General features: G+C 35.5%; 1 protein-coding gene across 1 annotated transcript in view; it reads left to right on the top strand.

Annotated features, from left to right (window-relative positions):
* The window catches only part of LOC124407872 (tubulin polyglutamylase TTLL5), a 117,298-nt gene that overhangs the window by 76,167 nt on the left and 20,558 nt on the right, over positions 1-20,573 (top strand). The window contains exons 5-8 of the mRNA XM_046884431.1: positions 11,706-11,812; positions 12,023-12,236; positions 16,803-17,059; positions 17,576-17,775. Of these exons, the coding sequence (XP_046740387.1) occupies positions 11,706-11,812; positions 12,023-12,236; positions 16,803-17,059; positions 17,576-17,775 (778 nt within the window). The remainder of the gene's footprint in view (positions 1-11,705; positions 11,813-12,022; positions 12,237-16,802; positions 17,060-17,575; positions 17,776-20,573) is intronic.

Here is a 20,573-nt window from a genome sequence, read left to right on the forward strand (position 1 = left end):
ATTGTAATGACTAAAAATTTGATTGAATGCACTGCGCTCGTTTTGTTTCAAAAATCTAAAATTTTCGCATCGAAACATACTGAGTTTGTTTTAATGCATTTTTTGTTGAGTCAAGAGTCCAATGGTTGAAACAAGTAATACAATTTGTTGTTACAAAAATCTTTTACATTGATTGAACATTAGAGTTATTCAAGCTCGCAAAAAGTATTCTTTGAATCACATCATTCATAATTCTGTTACCTCTAAATTTTGCGCTATGTACCCGATATTCAATGGGTAAAACCCGAAAACCCATTTTTGTATGTATAGAAGTATATAAATTGAGCATGTATCGGTAGTTTTTATTTATTTATAGTCAATATCAACTTCAATGAGTCGAAACTTGGTAATATGCTTACGTCGCTTGTAATAGGTCTGATTACAAATTCATCTAACGTTATACGTATCTGAATTCCTGACCGACTACCCGGTTTTAGAACTAACTCTGAAGCTACTTTCGTAGCGAGAAAGTTCTCTGCCTAGTGGCCGTTTATAATACTAGTATACTGATGTTTACGATAAATATATTCTCTACTTGTTTCAAAGCATGTGGTGTTTGTTTGAGCAACTGATTCAACCAGTTACGCCAAACAAGCTTCGGTTAGATCAACAAAGTATGGCATTCAATCGATGTAAATTCTTTGTTGGCCAGATTCATGCACTTATTTGATTTAAAGTACCTAATTATTTTTGTCAACAAACATGTCACTCAGAGGAACAATAAATACACTTCAAATGAATTGATATTTAGTCGACTCAATTTCGGAAACGCATCAAAAAGTTCAGTCGAGTCAATACTTCACTCGATTGCAACAAAAAAGATTTTTGTCGAATCAAGGAAGTCGCTTGACTAAATCATTTTCACAAATTCTCTAAATCGAAATTCTTGAATTGAAGTCATCGTATTGGGAAAAATAAGAGATACTAGATTGAAATGAATGGACTCCAACAAAATCTACTTTGTTGGTTCGAGAATTACTTTTCCTCTGTGCACACGCCAACATTGTCTCACATCCCTGTATGGAACCGAGGCACTCTACGCACGCTCCACATGTTTTGAAAATGGAACTTGCCATGCACGCCATGAGAAAAATATATTCCGAACATTTGTCACTCTGTTGCTTTTCCGGCACTATACTTTTATTATCCCTCCTGTGCGGCTATCGCTAAATCAGCAGTACGAGATATCAAAGTGGCATAGTAGGGCCAACAACTACTACATTGCGAAATGTTTGAACAATCTTTGAGAAATGAATTCACAACAGAACAACATATTGAAAAATCAACTTCTTTCAGTTTGAAATTTTTTAAAACAAATGGAAGCTACTTTCTGCATGTGTTGGGAAACAACTTTTGCTTTCACATTTGTCTACATGGAAATATCAATTTGTAAATAACACCTTGCTTAAATTTTTATTGCTAATGCTTTAATGAATTTTTCAATATCGAGTCTGACTTCTCGTACGAAAACCCTGCGCGATCGCGTACAGTTTTCAACATGTTGAATCGCTTCAAAAAATTCAAAATAATTCATGAATACTTTTGAATCTTTGTAGAATGTGAATATTTTTCACAATACATTGCTAAACTGAGCGCAAACGCTAAAACAATTCTGATGGGAATTTCGTTTCGGACGAAATCGACCCAGTGCGGCCGCGCAGGGAAAACCTTATTCCCCGACAATTACCAGCATGGAAAATGTGATGAATTAAGCATTCGAGTGGTTTGGAGATCATATCACTTATATAGCTTATATGTAATGATTCAATGTATTTGTAGCTAAATACTGTACATAGATTGTTTTGAGTAATTTTGAGGCAATGATCAATTTGAATTAGTTTTATTGAAATGTAACATACACACTCTTGCATACCATTATTCGCTCTGAAATGACAGATTTGATTGACCTGTATAATAGACTAATTTTCCCTGCTCGTTGCGAAGTGACACCCAATTCAATGATGTCAATGGTTACACGTAGAAATTAATAATTATAAATTGAACTTAAATCGATCAGAATACCAACTTCTTTTGCAATGACTTTGTGCTGAACAAAATGAAGGAAAGGGTTTGAATTTGATTTAAATGTGGTTTGATTGTTTTACGAGAAAATATGCATTTATACAAAATATTTATTGTCGACAATTATAATCTCAGGTTTTGTAACTTTAAGCTCGTAGCTTATCTTTTTCTTTAGTTGTTCGTTGATATATAAATTCTTGGCTGTTTGTCGAACACGGATCTTCGTTGATTTGCGAATTTCTAACTTGTGACAGCAATTTGTGCATCGTCACGACTACGGGTCAACTGCCCATTCGCCGTTTACGCTGGTTCTGCGCACACACGTATACATATCTAACTCGTATACGAAACACTTATTCTTTACGGAAATGAAGAAAACTACTAAAGCCTGATTTATCACGTGCGGAGTCCACTGATTATCTGTTACAAAGATGTAACAATTTTCTCGCGACTTAATTCGGTGAGCAAAAATTTCGAGTTGATTGGTAGTCTGCTTTTTTTCGCTAAACTATCGGTTGTTGAGAAGTTAATTTCCGTCCACATGAACAAACCGAATCATGAAAAAATTAAATGATTTACAAAGTGATAAAATTTTCCGTATGATATCACAAGAATTCGAATGCAATAGTTCACTTTAAGAATAATTTAGAAAAAATTGCTTTTAAGAAGGAATAAACTATGAATTGAAAATGAACTGAGAAATAGATTTAGATTAGAATAAAAATTTTCTCGTACGTGATTTCATACTCTGTCCCCGCGTTCGCACTTCGCGTTGATATTGACTATTGATAAGATGAGAATAAACTAATTGTGCGTCATGCAATGACTCCGCTATTGTTGCATTTCACGGTCAATAAAGTCTACATGTACCTGTTTATTTTGATATTCGAGGTCATTCCACGTGAAAACGGCTATCGTACTTGTACCGTTATGCCCGTGTGTGTGTTTTAATATGATGTACATAGGTGTGAGTGTGTGTGCAAGTTTCTTTTATTTTCAAATTTTTTAGTTTTACTTTACGCTCACCGACCATTGTTAACGTAGTAATAAATCCTTTTATACATCGGTGGATATATTGTTATGCGAGGTTTTAAGGCCACAGCGTGCACAACGCCACTAATGACCTGGCGATGAAAAGAGAAGTCGAGTGCGGCGGAAGGGAAAAGGGAGGGGTCGAGGGTCATAGTCGATGTTTCAGATCCGTGACTAAAGAGCTTAAGTGATCTCGAATCCCAGGTCTCGAGTACCAAGTATCAAGTCTTAAGCCACTGAATCCGGCCCATGGCCACGCCAACCTGACGACCACTTCTGTCATTTATTTCCGCGTTGCGTCACGCAACTATTTACTTTCCGGTGTATGGTCGCGAATACATGCATACATATATCCATACATAAATACGTAAATACATGAATATATAAATACATACATACATACATATTCTATTCGGGATGAAGCGACGCGCGTCAAATATTTTCAATCGGTGACATCGATGCCTTTCCTTATTTGTAAGTATTATACAGCACCTATAAGACATTGGCGTAATTTAGGTCACTCCACGCTTAACGGTGTATTAAAGCCGTTTATAAATCAAATGGGTAGGCATGAAGTAGTTCCTCGACAAAAGAGACTTATCATGATCATTACCACCCATTTGTCAAGTCGCTGAGGCTTCTATGCCATTGTTTCTTTCAAAATTGCTGTGAAACCTAGAAAAATTATATAAACTCTGGTAGAACAACAGGCTATTTAATTCTGATTAAACACAAGAAATGTTTCTTATTCATCATCTCATAGTATTATAAACACCGGTTTTTTAGCGAAAAGTATCATCAACCTTCGATCGAACCAACTAAACGCTTCAAACTATGGTTTCACTTTCAATTTATCGTTCTACAACAATCTTACAATGACAAGTAATTGAGTTAACACTACGAATAATTCTTTTTTTATTGCAAATAATATTGTATTCGAGTGGGTTGAATGTAATATTAAAGGGAATAGTTCCGATTAAAAATAAAATTGAAAACTTCAGCCCGATTGTAGCAATTATTTATTACTTATCACGCATACTTTTTGACACGCAAACTACTTATTAGTATTGCAATTTTAATTATTAATTTCGGTTCTATTCTGACGCTTAATTAGATTATTATTAAGTTGAATGCAATCAAAAATACCAAAACCCGAATAAATCCGTTAAAGGCGAAAAAAAAGACGAAAAGACGGAAGTTTGTGCATTGCAAACGAAATAAGTCGGAAAATATTGATGCTAGATAAATGAGTTTCCAATAAAAAAGTTAAGAAATTTAATTTGTAAGAGGAAAGGTGTGAATAGTTCTTTGTGTAAAATAAACCGTTCTCGAGATATCGAATTACACGCGTTACTTGCGGTAGGTGGCACCACCGACACTCGGGGAACGCCGCAAATCCGGGATTATGCTCAGAATACACCCCTTTAACAAATCATACTATCACACAAATTACGTTATCGCATGTAGATTGATTCAGTTACTAACTGGACTAGATAATAAAAAGCTATAACATGAAAATATTGAGAGATTTTGTGAAAAATTCATAGGTGTTAATATGTCAGCAGTATTTTAACTATTATATCACATCGTTACTAACTGGACTAGATAATAAAAAGCTATAACATGAAAATATTGAGAGATTTTGTGAAAAATTCATAGGTGTTAATATGTCAGCAGTATTTTAACTATTATATCACCGGGTGCTACCAACATACATCCGCTGCTTATCAAGCGATGCTCATCTTTTTTTGTACTCCTTTTCAAAAATTTATTCGATTTATCGTTATCAGTTGGTATTTTTCCACATTCTTAGAAGCGCTGTTTTATTACGCTTATTAAGCGATGCTCATCATTTTTTGTACTCCTTTTAAAAAATTTATTCGATTTATCGTTATCAGTTGGTATTTTTCCAAATTCTTAGAAGTATTATTTTATCACACCACTTTTTAAAAGAGACGTCACTGCCGAAAATAATTACCGCCTTATCAGTAGGTTTATTATATATAATAGTATATATGACTGCCTGGATTGCGAATCTCTCACATCTTATTTACGCGAATATATTATTCCAGAGCAATATGAAATTTTGTCAAGCCGGTCCACTATCTCAAACTTGTGTGTTTATATTTAGATTATTTAAATGACCATTGACGTTGACTCTATATACACAGGCATAACTCCTAGCTACTACTCAATTTGTTGAAATCAAGCAATCCGTATCAAAACCTATTCATGTTACGTCTAGAATTGGTCAAGGTACACACCTTGGTCCACTGTTTTTTACTATTTTTATTAAGGACATTAATTACGCAAATATTTAGATACTATTCATAGTGGGTTTATCGAAAATGGCGAATATGCAACATAAATAAATGTTTTTGTAGTATTTTTGGTAGTCGGGTTCTACAATCTGAATATAGTTAATATAAATTGGGTAATTCTTTCCTTAAACAAGTTTCTGAAGCAAACGGTCTCGGTGTCTACTTTGATTGTAACCTAAATTTCAATCAACACGTTGAATATACCTCGGAATATACCGTCTCAAATGCTACAAAACATATTAACTTTATTAAGCACTTTTCTAATGGTTTTAGTAATCTACAAACCTTTAGAACATTATACTATTCATTTGTTTATCCAATATTAGCTTATTGTTCTACTATCTGTCTATTGGCATTAGGAAATGAGAGTGTAGGTTACTTTGATTCATAAAATACTCATTTTTACATTATTAGTAACCTTTCCAGAGCTTTATTCAAGTATGAATAGTTGTTTCTTGTAAGTTACACTATACCACCGTGCCATCTAATGTTTATCTGATATGGTACTATATAGTTTTTTTTATGCACAAGGGTATATCCCGTTAATCTTCAAATAAATAAATAAATAAGTAAATATCTAAAAGCTGTAAAATAATGAATGTAATTATTTATTTCAATTATTTTCGAAATTCACGCGAATCTCATAACAAGTAACATGAGTTTTCAAACGTGTATATTCAAATTATTTATTTTCTGCATTTTTGAATCCAACGTAAATCAATATTTGTTTTAAAAAATATTTCTTTTTTTAAATTTAATTGAATGCAATAAACGAATTTTAAGTAGATTTTATTACTTCAGAAAAGTAAATACCTTTAGTTGTGAGAAATAAATATTTATTCATGCTTAAGAATATTTTAATCCAATGAAATAACCACGTTTCACATGGCTGTTCGTCATTGGAAATAATAAACTGTTTTTCTGGGTGTGCACTGGTTATCTGTTCATCAACTCAATTCTTCATATTTGTAATATTATAAAACACGCAGGTAAAACAACCGGCCTTTCGAAACTCATTTAAGACGAAAATAAGATATAATTAATAAGGTATTATAGAAAAAAATTGTCAATTTTCTTAAGATTTAACGACTCTGCAATTGTCGGAAGGTTCCCGGAATTTCAAGTTGACTGCTATTTTTATTTCTACATTAGGTTGTGTTGCTTTTAGGAAAAAAGCATTTCCCGTATAATCAAAGAAAATATTTATACAATATTTTGTGCCAATACTTCGAATTTTTAGTGCATATCAATCAAAAAACTTATAAAAAATTGGCAAAATGAAGCTTCTTCATAAGAAAAACTCTTCACAAATAATTAACTTTGGTTGTTGTATAAAATTCAGCACCACCTTTAAGGAATTCTACGGTAATTGCATCTGCTGAAGAGTTCAAGGAAATGTCAAGAAATTTTTATTTTATGGCACCTAATATAGGAAGGTCATGGCGCTTCTAATGAAGTAGGGAAAACAATGTTAAGTTTTTGTTCCATGTGCTCATTGTATACATCCTCAGATGTTTGATTATTTGACAAACTTATTGACATTCAAACAAGAACAAAGATTCACTTGACAATGTGTCTCATTTGTACTGAGAATAAGATTTAAATGTTACACTCTGCAAACTTTAAGAATATGTTCAGCGAAAATCACATTTTTGAATCCAGGTATCCGAATTCTTCATATGAAATATCAGGCTAATCTAGAAATTGGCCCGGCCCTAAGGCCATCTCAGTTGCCATAAAAAAAAGTAAGATTGCTCGAATGGTAAGTCTCTAACTCACTCCTTTTAATCTTGATCCCGAAAACCGCGTTTTCCGGTTTTTCTCGAATATCTTGGGAGCCTGATATCGTTTTGACATTAGCCAAAAACGAGATTGAAGATCACAATGAAACACATGGGATTTGACGGGTCTTAAGTATTTCGACCGAAACGACGAGTTTTGAAAGCATTGTCAAAGTTTCAATTGGCTTTTTTGAACTTTCATTAATTTTTCACCATTATAGATGTACCGGAAATCGGCAGATCTTGAAATTCACTAGAGGAAACGTATAATTTTAACAAAAATTTAAATGGTCTAACAGTAGCAAAAATTGAAATTTTAATTTCTTACTTTTTCTAATTTCTATTCTGCTCCGAATTTGAAGCGGATCCTCAACATTTATAGATATTTTTCAAACTATTACCCGTTAATTAATATAATGCACGATGTATTACACGATTCCGTAATATAAATTAAAGTACAGCTAGGTATAGATAGCATCAGTTATAACCATGCCACAGAAAAATCTGTAAAAGCTAGGTGTATTTAAAAATTTCATCATAGTATATTATTAACGCTAGCGAAATAAATATGACAGGAGTCGTTTATTTACAATAACTCAACTTAATCAGCCTAGATTATGTATAGGTTATCCTAATCCAACAAATATTAGTTACGCAGGCAGTTTATATATAATAAATATATATTAAAATTTATGGTAGAAAAAGTATTAAATTATCGTTACACTTTCTCCTGGCTACACCTTCGCTCAATCTGCAAAATGCTTAACGTTGTAATCATGATATCACCGAGTACCAGGTGCATCAAAAATTTAGTAGAGCACAGGCCGCCATTGGAATTGGAAGAGATGCGATGCGCATTCTTTCGGCGAAAATTGTAAGCTGTGTGGTCACGCACACCGTATAATCAAGCCTCAAGCCTATTCAGGTGAACTTATAGCTGATGTTGATATTTTTAACGGCTTAAAAGTGGCCGAAAAATTAGTCTTTCTAATGCTCATGGACAAAAATTGTCGTAGAAAGGATATGTAGTCGTCTGCTCTAGCCTGCCTTCATCTACCATAATAGGCCGTAAATACGGCGGTTTTTTCCGATCCCATCGAAACGTTAAACATTTTTTTAATCATATGTTTACTTTGTTAAATTTTAAGATATATCAATTTTCGATACATCTAGAGTAGTGCAGAATTTATGAAGGCTCGAAAAGATTAATTGAAAGTTTGAAAATGCTTTCAAAACTCGACCTATATCCTTTCAGAGTTTCCGTCAGTTACAATAAGCGTTTGAACTGCAAACAGTGCCGCGTGAAACTTATTTTTGAAATTAGTGAACGAGAAGCCAGGGTTGACGAAAAAATTGACGTGACTGAAGACTGTGGACAACAGAGGCCTCGAACACAAAAATTTGTTGGCATGTCAATCAGCATCTAATTGCAAAAGGAGAAGTCAGTAACGAACATGAAGTATCAGGATCGTGACGGTCAACTTCTGCATCACGAAACCAAATGACGAGCATTGCTGATCTTGTAGTAAATAATAAAATTGGTTGGAGGTGTGCCCCAGACCGGCGCCGGCCTGCTTGTTCGGTAAACAGACCTCTGCGGTTGCTCCGACATCAACGGGCCCGACCATCGAACGATCGGTGGACTTCCTCGAGTAGTCCTGATGCGAAACCCGATATCGTTACAATACTCCGACAAATTGTTACCTTAAGGATATCCCCCGATTGATCTGATAGCTACTCAATGCCACTTACAGTAATACTATCGCACGTGTTACCTGAGTATCCCCTGAACGATTCGATGGCTACCCGAAGCCACTACAGTACTTCCGACGGTTGTGAGGGTCAAATTGTAAATAGAGCACGTGAGTGGAGGAATAATCAAATACATAGTGACGAAGTTAGTTAAATAGAAACAATGGTTTATTCGTACTGCTAATACGCGGTAGGCCTGGGCACAAACACTATGGACCGTGGTATGAAAGGGTGTGGTGAAGAAGACTCAAACAAAACAGAGCTAAAGCCGTACTTAAGTGATCCCGCGACGCGACGAGGCGTCATGTAGCGTTTCAGCGTCGCTTTTGTCTGCCCTAATTGCATTGGAGGCCGCCCTTATATACGCGAAAAGGCCACCGATTGGTTATTTGTTTTGAAAAATTGTCTATTAGCTAGAAATACAAAAATTGTGTGCGCCAAAACACTTGGTGCCACGGTTTTGGACACTTTCAGGCCATTTGGTTTTCGTCACGTACTTGAGCGGTTCCGCGCAGTGTGTGCCAACCACCGTATTTTGGGGGAAAGGACCCTGGTTATACACCCAAGGGTGTATCAAATGGATGAATGGATGGTAAAATACAGCGCTAAGGGGACCGAAATGGTACATCTACTCTACTTTTCAAGTTGCGAGAGTAAAAATGTGTACCATTCTACATGCAGAATCCATTAAATAATTGACAAAAGAGAATCAAATTTATACTTAAGTCTTATGAATACTTACATGGACCATCAAGAATGGAAAACCTTGAAATTGTTAAGACGATGCTTCAATCGCACCGAGATGCGCGTCTGCCTCTATTTGTCTAGAGTCTAGGTTGGGACTGGGGTTACACTTCCAGAAGGGGGATGGGCATCTGGGTCAAAAATGATCCAGTGCGCAATCTGGAGGGGCAGGGGGGGGGGTCAAGTTATTGACATTCCTCTAATAATTTTATAATACTTCCAGTACTTGCAAACTTTTTTTTACGGTCAATACTTTTAAGCGATAAATCATTCATCATAAGAAAATTCATTCACTTGTTTTGTTAGCAGATATTCTTGACCTCCATTACTAATTGTGCAGAATTATCATGAATATGTACGAGATCGTAAATCTTGTTAACTAAACATGAAATACAAGCTTTGTTTGTTGAATGTACTTGTTTGATTAACAACTTAAACTTGTGATTGAACAAATTTTTGTATTCTTTTGTTTGATAGAATGAATGTTTCCCTGAGGATGACCCACGTTGAGGGTCGAGAGGGTCGATACAAGAGGGTGGAAACGTTGGAAATAGTATATCGTGCAACTAGTGGGCAAAAGACACGATTTTGACTAATGTGATATCACACAAACTCTGAATCGTCTTGTCCACGAGTTGCACATAATATTTTTTCCTATGAAAATATAAAATTCGGCGATTGGCCGCCAATAAAACTGTATAATTAAACAATTGGTCACATGCTGAAAATGTGCAAAGAACATGATTTCTCAATTACTTGACGGTTATGGTAAAAAGAAACAAGTTACAGGATTATTCCGCGACGGGGCCGCGAGGGGAGAAGGGCGCGGAGCTCCGGTAGGGGTGCAGGGGGCGAAGCTCACGCCAGGGAGTTCGGGAGCGGAGCCCCGCGATTAAGACAAGAAGGTTGATTCGAATACGAAAAAAAATTCTTTCAAAACCTGAATGTTAAAACAATCTTAATTCTTAGATACTTAGAAGAAGAGGTACGAGGACGCGAAAACATAACCTCAATTGAGGGAATTGACAACGTGAACACAATGAAGTTTCCGCTATTCGGTAGACAAATTTACGAGACGGGTTGTAGAGCGCACCACGGTATGAAGGCTACTGGCTCAATGAGTAGACAAAAATAGTTTTTGTTCTCAAGTGGAGAAGTAGTTCGCCAATTTTCAAAGCGCACATCGGTCATTGAGAAATAGCGTGTTTTTTTCATTTTCAGTATGCGGCCAAAATCGTCCATTTTTGCATTTGAGTTTTGAAAAAATATTTCTGCGTAAACACACTGATCTACAAATTCATGATAATTCTGCACGATATTTCTTTGTTGCTGCGGTAGACAAATTTTAGTATTATTATATGAATGTTTTATTTTGAATCTCATAAGTTGTAATCGTAATCCTCAGAGTTCAAATTTCCTCGATGTTTCAATAAAAAAATGGGATTTTTTTTTACTTCTAAATTGCTATCGTGTGTCTATTTAATGACCATTGCCTTGCCAATGGGAGCTTGTTTTATCGTTTCGTGATCTGTTTATTCATGTAGTGCCATTATCAATAACGAAGCTCGCTTAGTGAAATTTCATCTTTTTGAACTGAGCGATTGTATTGTTATCACACTCTGCCTTCTGCACTCCATCACGTTTCTATTTTATTTACCCCAAGACACTTCCCATGTATTTTCCAAACTGTACACGTCGTCTTTACCTCTCGATTTATGCACTTCTCTTTGCGACTCCCTAATTATTCGTCACTACACATGCCTACATTTATAATCAATAAATAACCAAGTGGTATTTCACCTACGAAACCCATGTTCACTTTTAACACCTTATTCAAAAATTCTCATCCCGATTGTTCTTAAACGCAAAAGTGAAGTTGAACCCAGTCGCACTCTATTCCTTGTCACTCGGAAGTAATCGACCCTCCTGTCATTACACAGGCATCTACAAATTCCTTAGTATTTGAATTTGAAGTTGATTTTTGCTGAAATTTGATTTCCTATATTTGTTGCAGGTTTCTATGAATGAACAAAATTTCAACATTTTATGGATGGGCAATCATCCAAAGCCAGATGTTCTGCGTAATCTGACACCGCACCAGAAAGTCAATCACTTTCCAAGGTAAAATAAATGAATATTTAATATTAATAAATATTGCTGTCACTGCAGAGGCATAGCTCAGGCGTCGGGTTTCTCAGATAAGTCTTTAGGCGTGATAGATATAGTTTTGTATTATTGTAATCGTTCATACATTTTAATAAAAAAATATTTAACTGATGAAATGACGAGATTTAAATGACACAAATTATTACATAGATTATCATTTTCCAGATCTTACGAAATCACGCGCAAGGACCGTCTTTATAAAAATATTGAGGCAATGCAGAGGAGCAAAGGTGCAAAGAACTTAGATTTCATCCCACAAACCTTTCTGTTGCCGAGCGAATCGAGGGAGTTATTGACCGCACACTTCAGATATCGCGGCCCTTGGATTGTGAAGCCGAAAGCAAGTTCTCGTGGCCGCGGTATTTACATTGTTAACAGTGTGAGCATTGATTTTTAGGTATGATTTTATCTGACCAACTGTTCATAGTATGCATTTGTTAATTTCAGTTGGAAGTAGCTAATGTAATAATTAGAAAATTTTTACATACTAATTCATGTGTGAGGTAGTCTGCCGATGCAGCAACTACAGAGTATACATTCCCTGTACTCCCTCAACTTTTGTTATTACGATTGTTAATACCAAAAGCTAAGCTGTCATTCAAGTATGAAGAATTCATGTTGTTGCTATTCATGCGTAACAATAGCCTTTAATATTTTACTGTTTGCAAAGCATTTAAATAGAGTAATTTCAAGCTGAAATTAGATAAAACTACTGATACCTAAGTTCATGTGATTCATTGACAAGGAGAGTATCAGACCTCTGGACCACAGATTCCACTAAAATTTCCAGAGATGTTTCTTTGGCCCAGAATATAGAGCTTCAGATGTGTAATTCCATCCATTGGACCTTCCTTCCCTGGATTTTCAGTTCATCAGGTTGCCGGACATTCGCAGTTTATACTTTACTATCTAATCACGTAATTCAATACTATCTATGGAATAATAATGCATCCCTTTACACTAGGATCTATGAAAACCTGCCATCGCAGCGTCATGAGAGAGAATGAAAATTAATATTTTAGACAACAATACACAACTGATTTCGTTCATTAGGGTATCCCACTCCTTCAGCTGCTACTAATATGTAGATTCGATTTTGATCGGGGTGGAGAGCGGTCAGATGAATGAAATAACACATCAGAAGCTCCATATTTTTGGGAAAACAAACACCACTAGAAGTTTCGGAAATATCCGTGATCCGGAGGTCTGAAACCTTTCTTGCGAGTGTCAGTAGTATTTAAATGCTGTTTGGCTTTGTTCCAAACAAACAAATTTGGTTAAAGTAACACAATCCGACAATAATTCTACAAATGAATACATACGTCAGTTGATCAATCTAAAATATTGTAAGCTGCAACCAAGTGACAATCCGAGTACTGGATGGAATACTCAGAGGGGTTCGATCCGACACATGCAGTTCAACAAAATGGATGTTCTACAGATTCTTTTCTACAAAAATATCATTCTACTAATTGCATTTCTGCAAACTAATTTTATATATAAAATCATATCATGTATATAAAATGTTTTTATAATATATTTTTAACTATATAGATATCGGTCTTTCCACGTCAAGCGGGACAACTTTTGACCTCGATGTTTCCGACGTTAAAAAAAAAAAATTATTTTTATTTTCCAAATTACACGGGAGCGAACTTCAGGAAAAAATGGCGATATCGAAAATACACCTCCGTTCAAACGGTCATATCTTTGGTTGTATTCATCTTAGAGGCTTCATTCAAATACCATTTTGTAGCCATTGAATCACAATATTATTACAAGATTCAAAATTTTCAAAAAATTCGAGAATATTTCTTGGTCAATTCTTTTCAAAACTGTAAACTTACACAATGGAACTCCGATGGGAACTGTGTTAGAATGATTTATTTATAAGCATCGGTGCGCGCTGGCGCTGAGAATCTTTGCTCGAGTACGTGTAGTTAGTGCGAGAAAGAAATGGTGGGAATGTAGATCTATATTTAAAAAAAGTCAAACATATCAAAAAGCAATGTACATTATATCAGTTTACTGAATATTTAGCCATTAGTAAGTAAGTTTTAATCCTAAATCTTACATGAAGATCACCTAGTCACATTATATTGCATGTATATAATATCTTAAAGTCATTATATTTGCTTAGAATTAGTGGTTTATTGGGAAACAACGGCGTCTACTGACTTTTAGGTATCAAAGTATTTCTTAGCTATGAATTTATTTATTTTTTATTAGTTGCATAATACAATGAAATGTCAGTGTACCACAACTAATTTCGCTTTCTTGAAACGAGGCTGCATTGCAGCTGCTTTTCTTTGGTAATTTTCTTTAGTAAAAAATTTCAAACTATAATTTTTAATATTCTTGTTATTGTGCGCACATGAATAGTAGTTTATGGGGATAGTACGTAAACCAAGTGTTTATCGGCGAAACCGATGTTTTCAGCACGCGCGAACCATAGGCTGGAGGTGAGTCAAAGCGTGCTGAAATCATCGGTTGAGTCGATAAACAGTTTACGAGCGTGCCCCATAGATTATTTTTTTCGGCATAAGTATGAAAAAGTTCACCAAGAATCAAGAATTTTGTAACAAAGTTTAATTCGAGGTCCAGGTGTGGTGTTCTGGTTGGGGTAAACATGAAGTTGCGCGCGTCGGTTAGACTTCGATGGACTTTGACTCGAGTGGGATATATCGATATCTCGATATCTACATAATGCTCTTACAGAAAACATTGTGTTGTCTAAGATGATGCAGCCTGTTGAAGTAACCTTGCCTTTCAGGACTTTGATTGCATTCTTGAATGCGCAGTTCGACTGCGCATCCAAGACCACGACATTAAAACTGCAGTATAAGATCTTTTTACTTGCATTCTTAAATCATACATATGAAGTGACACTGCGGAACGCAAACAGACGCCACAAAGCGCCGCAAAAAAATATTTTATGGTGTATCAATTTGATTTCTTCAAGGAGCATTATGATGGCTTTGGAGAAGTCCTTAAAAGATTTATCAGCTAAAATGAGTCTGAAACCCCTGCAAAAACCACTATGTACACCACAAAATATTTTTTAACGTCTGCAGGATAGCAAATATCTTAAAAATGGTAGTTTGTAATTTTTCACTAAATACTATTACCGAGCTGCAATGTATCAAGTATCGGGTAATAAGTGATCAAAATAATGGGGAAAGACGTGCAACTAACCAGCTATACATATCAGTACCGTATTATTTTTTTGCAAAAAATTTCCTGTTTGGTTTATTCACGAATTTTAAACGGAGTATCATTATGAGCCAAACACTCGTTATATACATATTACTTATTCAAATTTACATTTCATTAAATCAGAATATAACATAGATTAAATTCAATTTGAAATGTTAAAATTTAAATTTAAATAAATAACATAAATCCAACGAGTGATTGGCCCATCAGTAGATATTTGGCCTAAAATTCTTTACAAAACTAACACTTTTCAGGATATTTTTTGCAAGAAAATAAAACACGATTATCACGTCAAGAAACAAATTTGCTTGTTTAAAATTCAAGTATTTGGTGGTTTTAAGCAGATACAATCTGGCAATTTCTTGAGTGAATATACCGTTCGAGACGACAAAAACGTGTTTTGAATTTTGTCAATATCTAGTTTTGTTCTCATGTTATATCGATTTGAAAAGTTGGAAAAGGAAATTTGTTGTAAACCGAAGTACAAGGGATCTCGCCACCGAAGCCTTATGGGAATTGGATCTCGGTCGAATTGGGTGAAATTTTAGTATTATGTATTACATACTTTCCCGTTCGAAAGTTCTCACGGGCACACATGTCAAAAATCAGTAGCTTCTGAGATATAGACTTCGGAAGGGCGCACGGTTTTTTCGGCATCTCTAAATTACGCCATTTTCACGAATTACAAAGCTTCAAGGGGACCTTGAATCAAACGAGTCACTCAAAAAACTCCATGGTCAATTCTCAAAGATAGGCAGAAAGCTACGATTCATTCTATCCATGAACTCGCTGGTTTACTGGACGGAGGTGCAACGTCAGATTTCGCGTGAAGAACGAGACCCTCCGTCTCTTGCAATAATCGATTTTGTCCTGTTTTTCACGCGTTTGCGGAGTCTCTGCGAATTGGTTATGCAGTTTTTCGGTCATGTATTTCATTTCAAGAACCCTTGAAGCTTTGTAATTCATCAAAATCGCGTTGTTCAGAAATACTAATAAATCCGCGCGCCCCTCTTCCCAGGACTGTAACTCGGAAACTGGTGATTTTTGACACTTGTGTCCGTGAGAACTTTTGATTGGAAGGGTATACTACACTATACTAAAATTTCAGCCAATTCGACCGAGAGCCAATTCCCATAATGATTCTGTCGGGTCCTCTAAATAATAATTTAAAAAAAATCAAAAAAGCTCATTCTGGTGGGCAGATTGAAATTGAAAAATTCAAGCAAATCGAAAATTCGTATTCAAAAACTTCTTTGACCTTACGTGGAAAGCTCTGTATAAAATCATTCCCACAAATGATCTCTATGGAATCGATCCTGAAGTACGTTTACTCTGTAGAACTGGAGTATTTGTTCATAATTTGTATTCTAAATAACAGGTCACTCTAGAATTGGTTCTCACATTCATGAATATTCTGTAGAAACGAATATTGTAGAATCGGACCAACGTCAAGTTATACTCAGCAGAAATACGATCTGTGGAATATTTTTATTGAAAAGAACATGTCCGATTAGTCCTGTTGTCTCTTCATCACCAAAACTGATTGGAATTATCAGTTCGGATCCTGAAGAGAATGCTTTATTTTCAGTTTGGTTTTGTGGTTTTATACTACCGAGAGCATGTTCATATCACAAATGTATTTCACAAATGACCAGCATACTGAGGTCACGATATCATCCCATCCAGTCATTTAGTTCACAATGACTAATTACTCTTTTTATTATTTCAGCCAGAAAAAATTATCATCGACGAATCAGTTATTGTTGCTCAGTACATAAACAACCCGCTTTTAGTTGATGGGCATAAATGTGATTTGCGGCTGTATGTCGCTGTGACAAATTACGATCCACTTTTGATATACCTTTATGAAGAAGGACTAGTCAGGTTTGCCACTGTCAAGTATGATGGTGGACATCAATATGTGTGGAATCCATGCATGCATCTTTGCAACTATAGTATCAACAAATTCCACGTAGATTACATCAAGTACGCATGCTATTTATTATTCTAACTATACATGTAATTTATGGCAGGTTACAATTACGCGTATTTGATATTCTTGAGAACTAGGAAAACCCTGATGTAAATTTGATTCAAATACAATTATTATTTCACATGTAACGCTACATGTATAGTGTCAGCAAAATGTACTAGAGTTGATTTTTTCCTTATTTTGCCTAATTCTTCATTTGAGATATTTTTGTGCTTTCAGAGATATACTCTCTATCTCTGAAATTTATCTTCATTGCCACTAAACTTGTTACACGCGCCTTCGAATTTCTTATCCCTGTTGAAATAATAAACATTCAATAACTTTTCTCGAAACTTCTCAAATAAGGGTCTTCTTACTTGAATTAAAATTGATACCTATTTGACGCAACATAACTTCGGATCAAACTTGAAAAGTTTTCACATCACGGAAAAATAAACTCAGAGCTCGTGAAATTATTAGCTCCTATTACACTGATTTCGATCACGTTTAAAAATGATTCTGGTTCTCAGGAGTGAAGATCCAGATGCCGAAGATGTTGGTCACAAATGGACACTCTCAGCATTGTTACGGCATCTTCGATCCATGGGACAAGACACAGAGCTATTGATGCAGAGAATAGAGGATGTCATTGTGAAATCTATTTTAGCCACTGCATCTGGAATTGTCAGCGGCGTAAAGCAGTTCGTCAAACATCCAGATACATGTTTCGGTAAGCTTACAATTGTCTTAACGAAGCGTTTTTGCTAATTATTTGACGAATGGGGTCGTTGCACGATTCAAGGACTACAGTCCGACCTCTCAATAAGAACGCCAAAACCCCCGAGAGGAAGAGTTTTTCCGCAAATTCAAGTACCTCCACTATGCGCGCTTAATCAGGTCAAGCTAAAAAATTTTGCTAACTTGTGAATTCCCTTGTCGTGAATTTTTGGTAATAGGTACATGTAGACGTCGCAAGTACTATGTTATAAAGTCGGACAATCGATCTAGTGTGGATTTTGCGAAAATGTGCAAAAACTACCCAAACATCAAGTATTTTCCGGGTCTTTCAATTATCTCGCTTCCCGTTGGTTGTACAAAAAAAGTTTCGAACAAAAAATGTTCATCCGAAAATTTTACACAAGATTATGTCCTTTATATATGAATTTTTTTTTTAATAAGCTTACTTTTTTAGAGCACAAATATACACGCTTATAGAAATTTGTAAAAATATGCAAAAATCATTTCAAAAGTTACAGCGAAACCAAGAAAAAAAACAAAGAAATGATTTTATTTGCATTTATTTATTTGAAAAATATGAATATTTTAAAGGCATAGTCTTGTCTAAAATTTTCCGACGAACATTTTTTGATGGAAACTTTTGCTTGTACAATAAACGGGAAGCCAGATAATCAAAAAAACCGGAAACACGATTTTCGGGTGGTTTTTGCACATTTTTGCAAAATCAACACTAGATCAACTGCACAACATTATAACATGTTATTTGCGATGCCTACCGGTAGCTAGTAACAAAAATTCACGATCTCGTGAAGTTGTTTGCGACGGCAATGTATCTCTAGCTAGTTTAACCGCTCTACATGTGCGCAATGAGATCACAAAGCGACTACCAATTCACAGTCATATCCAAATTTCCTAGCGAATACTTAGAATATTAATTTTTACTTTTCATCACTTTTGGTGATATAAGAAAAGTATTGGTTGCCGTCGAAAATCACTTTTCTAATTTTAACGAATCTTCACGTTTTCGAACCTCTAGATTCCGAAAAACAGGTTTTTAGAAAATGTCGGTCTGTCGGTGTGTCGACGTGTTTGACAAACTCCCACGATGATCTCGGAAACGGCGCGATAAAAAAATGTAAGACTCCCTGGATTTTACAACGAAATGATGGGCGTGAAAAATTGCCATATTCCGTTTATTTTGAACTTCCGGATCTACCGAAAACAAATCGGTTTTCAATGTCTCACCAACGAACATGTACTTTACCTTCTTATTACGTTTTATTGATAAACTGTAGTAGCTTATGTATGAAAATTCTAACCCTAGATCTCTACCACCGACACTTACCATAGTCGGTAAGTCACCCGCAAGGAGAAAGAATTTCTGCCTTACCGACAGTTAGTGTTACGTGTGAGGGGTAAGCCTTACCGGTAGAAGTGTTACCGGCAAGAGCGTGACCATATATGGCGCCACGTGTATTGCCAATCAATTTTACCGAAAGAAAGTTCGATCATGAGATTCTGTGCTGTCGGATGAGCGTGTTACGTGGGGGAAAGACGTGAAAAAGCGGCGGTAGTTGGTGATTATAAATAAATTGTTATAGTGTCTTCTGGTTAATAAGTTTAGTATGAATCCAGATCAGATTTGAACCAGTCACTTTGAGAGATTCATAAGTAATCCGAATGAAGTGTGAATTCCTGATAGATTTGTATGAGTTGCGATCGTTTATAAAAGCTGATACAAATGGCTTTTAAGTATCATATAGACTCAGATAAAGCTCCAGCTCCTGCTTAATTTCTGATAGATTTGGATGAGTTGCGATCGTTTATAAAAGCTGATACAAATGGCTTTTAAGTATCATATAGACTCAGATAAAGCTCCAGCCCCTGCTTAATTTCTGTTGGATGACAAGATTCGCGTAGACCTGAATGATTAATTTATGCGTGGACTGAATAATATATATGACTAGTTGTCAAATTCGGTGCTTGGAACACCGCAATAATCTTATCGGAATAGGATTTTAGTAAAATAATCTGAATTTTTGATCTCTTGTTGATCTTGGCATTCTGAAAAGAAGTCTCCGCGGACACGACTATCTCCTATTAATAGGTTCGGCGCTAGACACCACCGAACCTTAAAATGTTCATCCTATTTTACAGTATTCCTTTGTGCAAGAAAAACTATAAAAAAGTTCTTATTACTAATGAATAAAACTTACGCATGTAACCCAACATGGCCACTTTAAGTCTATGGACTATCCCCTCCTCCAACTTCAATGATTTTACCTGTAAATGACGTTACCTGGCCGGATCCAGTGGAAATAGGCGTTTTCGATTCGCGGATGAGAAAATGAAGATTAGAGAGTGCCTTATATACATGTATGTGTAAATAAATGTATATAAGGCATTCTCTAATACATATGTGTGTATATACATGTATAAAGCACTCTCTGATCTCCATTTTCCCATCGGAAAATCAAAAAAGCCTATTTGCACCGCGTGTCACCAGGTAACGACATCTACAGATAAAATCATTGATGTTGGAGGAGAGATGAGCCCATAGACTTAAAGTGGCCATGTTCGGTTACATGCCTAAGTTTTACTTATCATAAATAATAATTTTTTCGTAGTTTTTCATGCACAAAGGAATACTGCCAACAGGATAAAAATTTTAAGGTTCGGTGATCTCTAGCGCTGAAACTGTTCATAGGAAATGGTCGTGTCCGTGTAGATTTTTTTTCAGAATGACGAGATCTAGAACATATCAAAAATCCAGACGATTTCACTAAAACC

The sequence above is a fragment of the Diprion similis genome, chromosome 7 (genome assembly GCF_021155765.1).
Source record: "Diprion similis isolate iyDipSimi1 chromosome 7, iyDipSimi1.1, whole genome shotgun sequence".
NCBI classification, from domain to species: Eukaryota; Metazoa; Arthropoda; class Insecta; order Hymenoptera; family Diprionidae; genus Diprion; species Diprion similis.